At 35.4% G+C, this 14035-nt stretch overlaps 3 protein-coding genes across 3 annotated transcripts; 1 reads left to right on the top strand and 2 right to left on the bottom strand.

Moving 5' to 3' along the window:
* Nucleotides 1-1515: 1515 nt before the first annotated feature.
* Nucleotides 1516-4970, bottom strand: LOC120141282 (probable pectinesterase/pectinesterase inhibitor 6). The gene is made up of 7 exons (XM_039156204.1): nt 4765-4970; nt 2941-2960; nt 2349-2399; nt 2136-2252; nt 1849-2025; nt 1722-1793; nt 1516-1640 (listed from the first exon to the last, which is right to left on the bottom strand). The coding sequence occupies exons 1-7, from the start codon at nt 4968-4970 to the stop codon at nt 1516-1518; spliced, it is 768 nt and encodes a 255-aa protein (XP_039012135.1).
* A 4559-nt stretch (nt 4971-9529) lies between these two features.
* Nucleotides 9530-10692, bottom strand: LOC120141171 (transcription factor MYB78-like). The gene is made up of 4 exons (XM_039156106.1): nt 10671-10692; nt 10458-10635; nt 10243-10372; nt 9530-10158 (listed from the first exon to the last, which is right to left on the bottom strand). Exons 2-4 carry the CDS (start codon nt 10615-10617, stop codon nt 9645-9647), a joined length of 804 nt encoding a protein of 267 aa, XP_039012037.1. The 5' UTR covers nt 10618-10635; nt 10671-10692; the 3' UTR covers nt 9530-9644.
* Nucleotides 10693-13174: 2482 nt separating this feature from the next.
* LOC120141280 lies at nt 13175-13831 on the top strand. Its single transcript, XM_039156203.1, has one exon. The coding sequence runs from the start codon at nt 13175-13177 to the stop codon at nt 13829-13831; it is 657 nt and encodes a 218-aa protein (XP_039012134.1).
* The last annotated feature ends 204 nt before the right edge of the window (nt 13832-14035 follow it).

The raw sequence follows: 14035 nt of genomic DNA, 5'->3' as shown, positions 1-14035 counted from the left end.
AAGAAAGAGATATCGAAAGTGGCGGAACAACCAGTGAAGATGAAAGAACTAAAAGCCATGGTTCATCAAATTTACAAACAAAGAGAACTCTCAGTGAAGTTTGGAGTGATCTTTTGAGTTTTGATAGAGTAGGCAAGGGTAAATATGGCATAAACTCATGTGGTAGTTCCTTAGGTTTGGCTGGGTTGAGGGTGAGAATATGGAATTCTTGGTGGACAAGAGTTCAGAAGAAGAGAATCGTGAGCTAATGGCACTGGTGGATACGAATTTTACAGAGGATAAGTGTAAGAAGACAAGCTCTAGGAAGCCTCTCAAGCTACCTAAAGGTCCATTGTTGGATGCTTTAGTCCAGAAGCTGGTGAGGGAGATTGCTGACTTTCCATGAGAAAACGGGCCAGGATGAAACGAATTAAAGCGATGAAGAAGATGAAGGTTGCAAAGGCTATGGCATCATCAAATAGTAGCCTTTCTGCTATGGTCATAACAGTTATCTTTTGCCTTGTCATACTCTTTCAAGGTATTTATGCCTTTTGAGTTCTAGCAAATAACCCCAAGTAAAAAATTGTTCTCTTCATAACATGAATAATCTTTGCATCCTATTATAAGCTTTCCTGAACATCCAACAAGTATGATAGAAGTCTGTATCAGAGAAGTGAATCATGTTAGTTTGTCAAATATGAAACTTCGTCAGTTTCTTGCATTGCAAGTCTTTTGAGAAAAGATTGGCAATGCTGAATGAAACTTTAGTTTGTACAATCACATATATTTTTAGATTAAACTTCGTTGAGAAGCTTTCTCTGTTCTAACCATGTCTTTCTAATGGCATCATAGTTCTTGGTTGTTGCAGTGATTGTGCCATGACATCTATCATGGATGATGGGACAATTTCAATTCCTCCAAAAACAATTGTAACTTAATCATCTGTAAAAGAATGTTTTGACATCTTTCTACAATTGCTTGCAGGTATATGTTATAGGCGTGGCGCAAATGTGATGATACAGGGATCTCCTGCTCCGGCAGTCGGCTCGAGTGAAAGCTTGATTTCTGTTCAATTTTACAAAAACTTTCCTATAATTGAAAAACATGACCATGATCTCCTAGGTACATATTACTCTCACTCTACAATTTTGGATTAAAAAAAAATCATTCCCAACATGAGTTAAAGTGATGCTCACTTTTGTGCACGATAGCCATAAAATGAAACAAATGGATTTTCTGAATGCTACTGCATGTTAATGGTCACAGCTTGGTAGAACAGCAGGTTTCTGGTTCACTTCTAGGGGAAGAAACTCGAAAGTTGCCAGATGATTCGGAAAAATAGGTGAAGTTGCCAATGTGGTATATTCGTGTCATATAAAATGGGTCTTCTTGATCTTGATGTAAACAAATCGAAATGGTTATACTTGCAGAACATTACAGGCCTGCATGAAGCTAAATTGTTATTATTATTATCAAAATGCTAAAAAGCAGTGTAAGGACTTTAGGTGTCGGAAAACACTGTCCCAGAGAATCAGATCAGTTTATGATATTTGCATCATATGGACTTACAGTAACTGGAATCCATGCGTCATCATCGAGATTCGGATTATATGGAGCTCCAGTTGGTGGAATCCACGTGTCCCCATTGATAAATTTCAGGACTGTAAATCGACCAGCAGTAACGGAGTCAATCACCCTGAATCCTTTTCATTTCACTCTATCATGTGTGGCTGAACCTGGACCTCTGTTATCATATTCGGCGTAAGCCCGAGCTTCTGTTATCATACTCCATCCATCCTCGAGGATCGATACTCCTATAGAGGTAACTCTGCATCACAATAGTTCAAGAAAAATCTTTCCAAGGCCTACCTAAGTATGTTTCTACAGGATACTCAGATGCAATCAATTCTGAAGTTGCTCTAATCATGCAGTTCTGGATCACGAAGCCTCCTGGTGTGGTCGAAACGTTTCTTCCTTCGGCCGTCACGGTGTTTGATTGTCCCTCTAGTGGCTTCCGAGCGAATATGTTGCAACGTTGGAACACAGCTGTTGCATCACCAAAAATAAAATCCACCGTCCCATAAATCTCGCATTCCCTAAAAACCTGATATCCTCTTTTAGCATAAAGAGTATCCTCTAGTGTGCAATTATTCTACACTTGTAAAATGCCACGTAATTGGCTTTAGTTAACAATGCCACTGCCTGTTTCTTTTCTGGTCCAGCAACATTCTGGAAAGTGTCACCAGAAGCAACAAATCCATCACCATTTATCTCTGCACACATTCATGATTCAAGAAAGAATAATAAGAAATAGCCCCAAACTTTTATTTAAATCATCTTCCATCTAAAACTACAAAGATTTAGATTACCAACAGTTGCAGTCTTGATCGTCCTCAAGCCATCATCGTGACTCCTGTTACCTGAGATAATAGTTTTTCCATCCCGTCCCCAATAAGTGTCAAATTGATCTTCTCCTTGCCAATGATAATGTATTCATTGTAAATACCTTCACATATTTGATTCGAAATCGGCTAGAACCGTGGCCTGGAGCATGTGATATTCCTTCAGCAATGGTGGTAAAATCTCCTGAACCATCTTCGATTCGAGAAGCTGACACTTACAAGTCTAACATCCTCTTTTCACTGATCCCAAAACAAGGGTGTAACCTCTGGTTTTTCTAAATTCTTTTATCTTTAACTACAGCCGTTCATTATTCTGTTAAAGTTGAATCGAATTGAATTAGTTTAATTAATAGGTCAATCATCAAAATTTGTTTAATTCATGAATGATTACAGTTTTTTTAAAGTATTTTATCAGTTAATTCAATTTAAAATCAATTAATTAATTGAATGGCTAAAGAATAAAAGAACACCCATAAACAAAGGGCTCCACAAAAGTTGGTTTTAAGAAATTTCAGTATATAACCTTGGAAGCAGGTCCATTTTTGGCTTCTAAACGTACCTGACGCCAAAGACCATAAGCTATGTGCATTGAGATCCAAGGATCAAAATAATCTTGACTGATGTACCATTTCTAGATGGCTACTATCGAATCCGTGTATTTAACTACAATAATCATCACCTGTGCTCCAGGAGTCTTGGCATTATGAACCATGGCGACTTCCAAAGGGGCAGCAGCTAATTTTCATTTAGAACTCCAACATGCAACTTCAAACCAGCAATTTTAAGTTTCTTAGTCTCCGACATGCCGTTCTTGTAACTCGGTAATTTTCTTTTCCATCTCTTCATCCAATTTAGTTACCTCCTCCGTATTCTCAATTATCTCCCTTTCAGTATTTTCTCTCTCCTATATGCTGTCCTTGATTGACGGTAATTTATTCAAGAAGTAATGTAACAACAAATCCGTGCTTTTCCAAATAACAAACACTATAAAAAATTCTATCAAATGTATCTCTAGGATCATCAAAACGCAAAGCTGATATCTTCTCGAACAAACTGGCGAAGGTTACTGATAACTGTCGTTTTTTATGTCAAAATAAATTCCTTCTTCTCGGTTAATAAATAAGGAAATTTGTAGTAAATTGAAGTAAGGGTCGAATTCACATGTACTTAGAAAATCACAAATTAATGTTTGAATGGTTTTAACCAGACAAAAAAAATAGTAAAATGGGGAGTTTGGTAAAATAAAATTAAAATGGTAAAAATAAATAAAAACAATTTAAATAAAAAATAAGAGAATAAAGTTTGTGAATAAATACGGTAAAAATAGCCTCAAGTTTCGCTTTGGCTCAATTTCTTTTAGATCATTGAATAAGATTTTCTCTTCGAGATTCACGTCGGTTACTTTGTCTACAAGGGCTATCCCCGTGACTCTATCTTGTATACCAAATACCCAAGTTAATCTTTGAGTCCGGCTTCGGTAATTTATTCTAACATCAATTGTCGTAAATTAATTATTGTTTAAGTTCGTGGCGTCCGACTCGGATTGTTGCTTCAATAACCGCCAATTTCGATATCAATTCCCTCTTGACGAATCTATCTCGCCAAGTGTGTTCACAGGAAGTCGAATTGCTTTTTATAAGCCGAATCTTCCTCCCACACATTTAATCGCAACAACCTCTTGACCAAAGTCGATCTTTGATTTTGAAAACTGTTTTGATTTTGAAAAATAAGCGCAGAGATTGAGAGAGATATTCCGAAGATATTAAGGGTCCGTTTCAATTCTCCCGATGGAATTGAGTCATCGCGACAGCTCTCGGCTTATGAAAAGTTTAGCTAAGTATGATTTGAAAACAAAGCTTGAAAAATAAAAAAAAAAATGAAAAGAACTTGGAAAGTAAAAAGAGAAAGCTTTTATAAAAAATTAGAGAGAAAAGAAGATTGTAATTCGAATGATTAGTTTAGGCTTACCCAAAGTAGGTATTTATAGCCTCTCAAAGCTAAAACGATAAATAAAGAAAATAAATAAAATAATCCTAAAGATAATTGTTTTTTTAATTTAAATTCAAACTTAAACTAGTCTCCTAATGCAACTCTGTTCGTCAATCTTCCAGAAGGCGTGCGGAGGAAGTATTCTAGAAACCGTCGCTGGCTGGACCTTCTAGAAACTGCCACGTCAGACCGCGTCATGCCCAGAGTCGTGACTATGTCTCCAGCCGTGACCAAATAATAAAAAAAATACAGAATGCGCCTGTTTTGTCACTAATTCTGGAAAGTAAGGACTTGCACGAAAACAAACATAACACGACCAATTTAACAGCAATAATTCCACAAAACCAAAGAAATAACGAGCAAATATTGAAGATTCTGAACACTAATCAGTTACCATGATACCAATTGCCCATCCCTCTCTGTTTTCAGCCAAAGGTTTTGGGGCACAGTTTGGAAGACATCCATAGATTCAATTGTTTGCCGGAGACTAGATTTCTTTACAAAAGCTAAACTCCCATCGTCTTCCAATAGGCTTCCACTTCTTGCATCCATAGCAAGAGATTCTACACCTACTCTTTCCTCATTACATTCAACTCCCATCGTCTTCCAATAGGCTTCCACTTCTTGCATCCATAGCAAGAGATTCTACACCTACTCTTTCCTCATCACATTCCTTGACAAGCTTACCAGAGTGAAGTCCTAGAAAAAAAACAAGCATACTCAACAATTTCATAAATAAACAAGCCAAGTCATGATCTACATTCTGTACACATTAGGAGAGCGATAAAAGAGAGGAAATGACCAACAAAATTAGGGATAACCTTTTAAAGTGAAATCATCTAAAATTAGCCTTAAATTAGGTTGCCACACATCACAACTACTCAAGAAATCATGTGTGAGCAAAACTCGACTTGAAAAATTGACCTTTTCGACTTGACCAAACTCGTAAATTTTTTAAACTTGACTCGAAAAAATTTCAAATCCGAGTCGAGTTATAAAATAGAACTCAAACAACTTGAAATTTTTAGTGATTAGTGATTTGGTTTCAAGTTTTAGTCGAGTCCTGCAACTACGTATTATACATATTTAAACCGACTTAATTAATATTAAAACGAGACATTAATAACTTAATTACAAGGTAGAATTTATTTAGAATTTCTTAGTCATTGACAACACACACAACCTAGAGATGTGACTACTTAATATATAATTTACCTCCATTTTAATTTATTATACGATAATAGTAACACTATGTGAAGTCGTTCAACGATCATTGACTAATGTAAACGACGTGATCAAAACTACTTACAGGTACCGATTGCATGAATATGATTAACGTCCAAGTAGCTATATATATAATTTTTAAACAATTTCAATCGTAAGTAATTAGTTCACCAAACCCATTTCTTCCCCGCCAACCAAATTATAATTTGATTCACACTCTTTTCCCTTCGGCAATAATATTTGGATTTACTTGCATCAATATCGTTGGTTGGCCAAATTCATAACCGTAGATAAGGATTTTTATATTAGGGGATAATAGGCTGAGCAGCCAATTAGAGACTACGTTGGTTGACAATATATTCATGACGCGGTTCAGAAAAAAAGCATGGCGTCTTTAATTTTGTTAGTGAAAGCGCTTGTGATGAGATGCCAGAATCGTGATCTTTTGTCGAACCAGGACGACAAGGAAACTGATAATGACACTGATCATTACGTGAGAAATAGAGGGTTCCATGACATCATTTGGTGCAAGGAGCTAGAACAAGACGATGATGCCCGTACTTGGAAAATAGCTCATCATCGTTGCATTTGGCCTTGAATTCAAAAACCGTATGCTGTTTTATTTCTTCCCTTTTTTTCTTCTTTTTCCCCTCCTGCATTACTATCAATAAAGAATAAGTGCATGTTCTTGTATGCAGTGATGGATAGAGAGGGATTGATCGTTCGTAGGGACGATCGTTTGAAAATTTTAAATTATCATATAACTTGGGTATTTGTTTTATATTTTCTATCCTAAAATTTTATAAGTGCTTCACCATCCCTAAAATTTCATAAATTTATATTGATAATATGTAGAGAAGAAATGAAATATGCAAAATATCAATTAATCTTAGCTAAAGAATGGTAATTAGCGGCGTTTGTATTGAAAAACGCCGTTATAGATTTGACTTTTTGCGGCGTTTGTATCAAAAAAATCCCGCTATAGATCTGACATTTTGCGGCGTTTGTATCCAAAATCGCCGCTATAGATTTGATATTTTGCGGCGTTTGTGAAATAAAAACACCACTATAGATCTCAACCTTTTGCGATGTTTGTTTCAAAAACGCCGCTATAGAACTTGACTTTTTGCGGCGTTTTTATTTCACAAACACCGCTAACATTAGCGACGTTGGTATGACCGCCGCTTTTTGCGGCATTTTTTTATCACTGCAAGTGATTTTAGCGGTACTTAAAAACGCCGCTATATAACTAAAAAAACGCCGCTAAATCTCTATTTTGCTGTAGTGAGTTCACCATCCCTAAAATTTCATAAATTTTTCTCTTAACATAAAATCCTAGTTCGATATTTACTTGTATGCTATATAACAAGGCATTGGCTCTTGTACGGGGGGAAATGAACTGAAGCATGTTGATTTATTTTTGGTGAAGATTAGAAAAGAGTAAAGGAAAAATCGATTCAATAATTAGCAGTCTGGCATGATCCAAGCTCATGAAACAAGGTTGTTGGTATTGTACTTGTATAAGGAATATATTAAATTAAAACATGAAGACAAAATATTAAAAATTGATTTAAAAAATTATACTCTCAGATTTATTAGTGTGTACCGTTATTAGTTACTATTAATTAAATAAATTAAAACAATCAAATTACATTCAAATTTAAACTCAAAACATGAGATGGATCCATGTTTGGACCCGTTTCGAATTTTGTAGAAACTTTAGCATGGTTTGAAGATATAGATCGATGCATTTTTTACTTGAGTTCTTGCTCATAATTAGACTTGGGTTAAGCAGATGGGTATTGAATATGGACTCACTTTGTTTTTTAGAGTATGGGCCTGGATTTGAACTCGAACATAAAGAAATTTGGTGTTAGAGATGAACCAAAGAGGGAGGGAGTTGGATTTGTCACCGCCCTAATATTTTTAAATTACTATATATTTTAGATAATTTCTACTGATAATTTATTTCGTTTTTACAATTTTATAAATTTATTTTCTCTTAAAATTTTAAAATATTATCCATTAACATAAAATTTTACACCCGTTTCTATTGATACTCAGAAAATTAATAATAGAAAAATATAAAAAATAAAATTGGGTGAAGTTAGTGTAGAAAATGAAGGAGCGGCCATCTTGCTAACGTAAGGGGTGACAGCATTTTTTATAGAAGGAGAAAGACCAATTTTCAGCCCTCATTCCAATTTTTAAACCCCCACTAAAACGTTTACTTGGAAGGAATTAGCAACATGCTAAAAACAATTGGCTGATGCGTTTCCATTCAAATTTCAATACTGTTAATTATCACACATCATCCTATGATTTGGCTTTTAAAATACATATGTTACATGCATGCCCCCCCGTACACTCTTAACACACTTTCTTTATGCATTCGAGAATTTCGTGGACCCATTATCTTCCATATTTTCCATTCTATTTTATTGAGGTTTGCGAATTATGAATTTAGGGATTTTATAATTTTCGATTAATTATCTTCTTTTGAAGACTTCTTATAGATTTACGTGATTGTCAAAATCAAATCTATTGTTAGATGACCATATCAATTTAACCTACCAACCTAAAAATGATGATGATGATTCTAGACTTGACATTGATATTAAGAGTTACTATAAAACTCCTCATTTCCCTCTCGAGTTCTCTCGAATATTTTTGAGATTTTCTGAATCAAACAATATTAATAGTCTATAGTTCTTTCTTATATCACATGTTACAACTCTCTCCTTAAATTAAAAAACAACAAATTATCTATAACCTCTAAAATTTAAAAGTTATTATTAATGACGTTAATAATTTATTTATTTAAATTAACATCTTCAATGAATTATATCGTGGAAAATGTGAATTAAAACTAGGATATGCAACATGCACCCCATATGTTTGTTGAAAAAAATTAACAAAACCGACAAGAATGTTAGAATCATTGAAGTAATTGTGGCCAATGGGAGTTAACAGTTGAGTGGTTAGATTGTTGGAACTGGAGATTATTTCAAGGGCTTCGGCGGTTAGTGCTCGGGACCCTTCGGCTAAGATTGAAAATCAAATAAAAAAGGAAGTTAATTTTTACCGAGTGGGGAAAGCAGCACAGCAGGGGAATATTTAGGTAAGGCCCCCCTTCTTTGTTTCCAATTTTAAATTAACTGAATCAATGCCTCCATGACAAAGGTGCGTTTACTAGAATCTCCAAGTTGCAGCAGTCACGAGATGTAACTCTTTTGCTTGGATAAACGTGAAGATGATGTGCAAAATAACAAGAGGATCCACACTATTTGTCTCCCCTGATTCTGTTTCCACTTTGCCTAGGAGATGTAAAAGAATAAATCTGTATTTACAAACGAAATAAAATATTAAAAAAATCAGATAAATAAGTTAATAAACGAGTTAATAAATTTATAAACGAGATTATTCGTAAACATAAATAAATCAAATATATTTTTATTTATGGAGGTTTGTTTATTAAATAGATATAAATTTTATTCATAATTGTTTATTTAACTTAATAAAGGAACGTAAACGACGTTACACAATTTTTCGTTAACTGTTTATGAAACGACCTATTCATTTAGATCTATAGCCTTTTCTTGGGCGAGTTCTCCATCCCACGCTCTCACCCAAATTGTAAACCATACATATGCATTAGCATACGATAACATTAGAGAACGAGCGCACACATACATGCATATCTTGAGATATTTTTCATCAAGAAATTGTGTGTTCTTTTAACGGTAGTAAAATTTAAAGTTGAACTAGAATTAAACTAGGAATGTTGGAACGGGAAAAACAAGAGAACGGAGCAGATGATATTTTTTTGCTCAAAACCCTATAATGACTACATATCCCTATCCCTATCCCTATCCCTATAAACCCTGATTTGAGTAGCGTGAATCATTTACATTCTCAAAGCAACCGTCTTTAGTGGTGTTAGCCTTGTTTTGTTTCTTTTTCATAATCTCCATCGTCAGATAACAGTATGGCCACGATGTTTTGATAATATAATAAAATCTGATGCGTCACGTAAGCGAATTCCTGTCATTAGAACTCGTCATGAAGCTGCTGCTGTAAAAACCAAATATTCTCTTCATTCCACACCGTCTCCATCGAAGACTCACCACCTCCAACCAACCAGACATCATCTCTGCCCCATGTTTCCGCTGCGGCGTTTTCAAAACCCGACCCGTTTCGTGTGTTATTCTGGTAGTTGGAAACGCTTTGTGGATTGTAACAATCTGTCAGGCCCGTGACGGAAGAGACTTGGGAGCCCGATGAAGTGCGGGATAATTCGGGCAGGAGACTTGGGTCAACTTGGACCGAACCAGACTCGATTGTTATGCTGGTGATGGTGGAAGGTGGACCTGACGTTGACTGTGATGAAGCACGGATCCGTTCGATCAAACGGGGGATCCAAACGTAACGCATGGCGTCCTTGAATTGTTTGCTGTTAACGTCGCATTTAAGCTGCCTGGCCTGCTTCTGGACTCTTGTTCTCCAATAGTTCTTTATTTCATTGTCTGTCCTTCCGGGCAAGTGTTGTGCAATTTTCGACCACCTTCAAAGTTATTTCCACAGATCAAAATTAGCTAAAATCATTCATAATTCCATCTGTTTATTGAATTTCAGGAAGATAAAAAACCTGTTGCCCCAACGAGAATGGAGTTCAAGAATCAGAAGCTGCTCTTCGAGGCTGATGTTCCCTCGTTTGATTTCTGGTCGCATATAGTTCAACCATCTCAATCTGCAGCTTTTCCCCGATCTTCTCAATCCTGTAAACCCATTTCACATCACAATGTGCCGAACTACGAATGAAAAAGCTAAAAATTCTGGGTTTCTATAAAACTATATATTAACCTGAATAGCGAGCAACAGAGTTCCAGCGACCTTCGCCGTGGATATTGACATACGCCTTAAGCACGGAGTCCTCTTCTTCAGTCCATGGACCTTTCCTTACATCCATCTCTTCTTCCCTTTTTGAAGTATCGTATCTGAAACTTCTCTTGTAAACATCCATTTTCAACTCCAAGAGAGCCAAAGTTGAAGCTCTAAGAGAGAGAGAGAGAGAGATGATTTGAGATTTAAATGAGTGTTGAAGATGGTACACAAGATGAGCTTATATAGAGGGTTGCAAAGGTGGGATTAAGACTAACTTTAAAACTAAACAATAATTAATTTTGTGATAATGAAGGAGAAAAAGAAGGAAATGTTTGAAAGAAGTAGAACTCAACACGACGACCATAGTAATCCAAACTGATTAAGTTAATAGCAGCAAATTTTACTATTTTTTTGACCCATTTGTGGTTCTTTTTATTTTTTGGTATTTGACTGTCTGACTTTTTCATATTTCTTTCACGCGCAGAATTGGACAAAATATTTGAACGTGAATAGTAATGATCGAGCCATAATTAAATATTGATTATTTAAAAAAATATATAAATATTTATTAGTTATTTAAATTTGAAATTCAAGAAACAATCGATCTCAGTGATTAAGGGATTGTTGTTATCCTTCAGGTCCCGAGTTCAAGCACGTATGTAAGGGTATGAGCGTTTATTGTCAAATAGTTGAAAATCTTTGTACAAATATTACCTTGTATTCACCCTAAATTAAAAAAAAAACTCAAAACTCAAAAGACAACTTCTAATTTGTCTAATATTTAAACTTACAATGACTTAAATTATAATTAGACTAAAAATTTGAGAACACATACTTATCATTCTTTAGTTCGACCCTTACTTGATTAAATATTTAATAAATATTTATATTTTTTAAATTTAAATATTTATTTTTATATTAACCAAAATATTATTAAACAAAAATTATACCCCTAAGTTTGGGAGCTCCGTCACTGGTGAATGGTGAACCGTGAAGATCAAAGAGACAGGCAAATGGCAACTAGGAAAGGGTAAAGAAAAGGTTTTCTTATCGAACGACTTGTGTTTGTTTATTGTTTACGTGCCTAATATTTTCATTTCGCTGTTCTGATATGGTTTTGCAGCATGTGAAGAGACCACTTTCCTTAAAACCTCTTCTCTTAAACCACAATCTATTATTATAGTAAGCACGGACGTAATATTTTACATAAAGAAGGGATGAAAAATTTTAATCATTTCAATATTCTTTCCACTTAACCAACCAAATTCAAAGTGTCAAATGATCGGCCTCTTTGAATCTAATTTCAAGATTTTGTATCCCATTTACAAGACAAATGGCTTTGCAAAGGAAACTTTGTATGCTTGTGTAATCTGTACCGAGTTAGGTGAAGTAGGCTAGTAGGAAGAATTTTAGTCTTCATAGAGCAAAAGGAAGTCAATTTGGCAGCTGGTGGAGGATTGTGACATGTGTAAACTGTCTTTCATTAATGAATTGAAAGCTGAAATGGAGGAAAACTGAAGCAAATTTCATAGATTTTTTCTGCAAATGGTGCGCTGACAGAAGGAAAAAGCAGAAGCTGCCTAAGTTTTGAATATGGAGTAATCACCTCCAAGTTAATCAAATTCCCCTTAAATTATCAAGCTCCACACATGTCAGAATCCATTTAATAAAACAGAAAATAAAATATATTGTTTTTGACAAATAACCACAAATTGCGTTGAAAAATTGATGAGATTTTGGTTGTAATTAGTGTGGTTCTCTTCTACATGTAAGGTATTTACCGGCCATCAACAACTATAAATATATAAAATTGAAAACCAAGTTATTATAATAATATAAATGGCATCTCCTTTTGACATAAGAATTGAATTAAATAATAGGGTTCCCTTGATCAAATGTAAGGGAGAATGTCACTAAGTAATCTTGTATCAACTTGCGAAAAGGGAAGATAAAGATTATGGTCAAGGGCAAAAGGAGAAACAGTCATGTATTGATCATTATAATTACATATCTTTTCTTATATTAAAAAAAGGGCAGCAAGTGATGCCATTACTCAGCTGATATTTGACCATTAACATTGAGAAAAGAACAGTGATGTGCTTGCTTGCAGCATTCACTACAGGACAGAGACAGCTCAGTTTCAATCTCAAACAAATAAACCCAAGCCCAGAAGTAAGAGCAAGAGCAGGGCCCTTCTTTAGGGTTTTGGGACATTCCATTATAGGCCGGTGGACTGAGACAAAAAGCAGCAATTTAGCTGGCAATGGACTTGGTCCTTAATTGGATCAAACTTTCCAAACAATTAGAAATTTAGTTGGAAAATTTTCCTCTTCTTTTTTTTTTTTTTGCATTTTTCTCCAACGTGGTTTGTTGGTTTGATTTAGTTTTATGAGTCTGTAATGGTCAAGGGTGTTGTTTAAGTTGGTTCAAGAAAAAAAAAAGATTTAACTGGAGTAGTAAAAGGGGTATTTATGGATTCAATTTAAGGGTTAATAAAATTAAATAGGGGAGATGAGTTTAATTTGGTAATGAGTAAGGGTGTAGTTTAGATTGATCTAGGGTTTAATGATATTAATAAGTGGGATAGGGTGATTTCGATTTAAGGGTCAATTAAGGTAGACGAGATAGTTAAAGGTGATGTAGGTAGATTTGGGTTTTAACTTTCGATTGTAGCTATAAATGCCGACTTCTGGCATATGGAAGCCCCTAAGAATGCCAGTTGGAGCTTTAAATACTTGCTGAAAATCAGGCCTGAAATTACTCCCATCCTTGTGGGTCTAGTCCAAGAGGTTAGTACGAGTTATATCTGGGACAAGCTGCGCCCCCCAGCTCCTAAGGTTCCTTGGCACCACATGGTCTGGTTCTCGGGTCGTATTTCCAAGCATAGTATCATCGTCTGGATGGCCTTATTAAACAGACTTCCTACTCGGGTAAGACTTCTGCGCATGGGCCTTGCCATTGAAACGGATAAATGCTTGCTGTGTGGTGAAGAGGCTGAGAACAGGGATCATTTATTCTTCGAATGCCAATTTGCAAGGGATCTTTGGGGATCCATTCTTAATCTTTGTTGCATCTCTCGAGAAGGTTGTAGCTGGGAGAGTGAATTGGCTTGGGCTACCTTATTATTCAAGGGTAAGTCCCTCATTGTGGTAGTTCTTAAGCTTGCTTGGTCTGGGCACATTTATGGTATATGGAATGAAAAGAATGGCAGATTATTCGAAAATAGGGTAAGATCGAATGATGAGTTGCTAGGTGATATCAAAGAGACTATACGCATTCGGCTGCTGGGCAAAGTTTTCAACCGGTTAGATTTGGTCAACAATGCTCTGTGTGCTAATTGGGGCATTGCCTGAATAGAGCCTATCTTGCTGTTCTAGTTTAGTTGACTTGTCTTTCTTTGTGATTTCCATGTAGTTTTCCTTGCTTTGCTATTGTGCTATTTATTGTCTTTGTTTAGTGTAGCAGGATTTTTGGCTTATTGGGTAATGAAATTGAATTATCAAAAAAAAAAAGAATGTCGTGGTAATGATTATCGATTTTGGGGCCTTATAGGATAA

This window comes from Hibiscus syriacus, unplaced genomic scaffold (assembly GCF_006381635.1).
Source record: "Hibiscus syriacus cultivar Baekdansim isolate YM2019G1 unplaced genomic scaffold, ASM638163v2 tig00110794_pilon, whole genome shotgun sequence".
Taxonomy (NCBI): domain Eukaryota; kingdom Viridiplantae; phylum Streptophyta; class Magnoliopsida; order Malvales; family Malvaceae; genus Hibiscus; species Hibiscus syriacus.
This window is presented reverse-complemented; position numbering and strand designations above follow the sequence as displayed.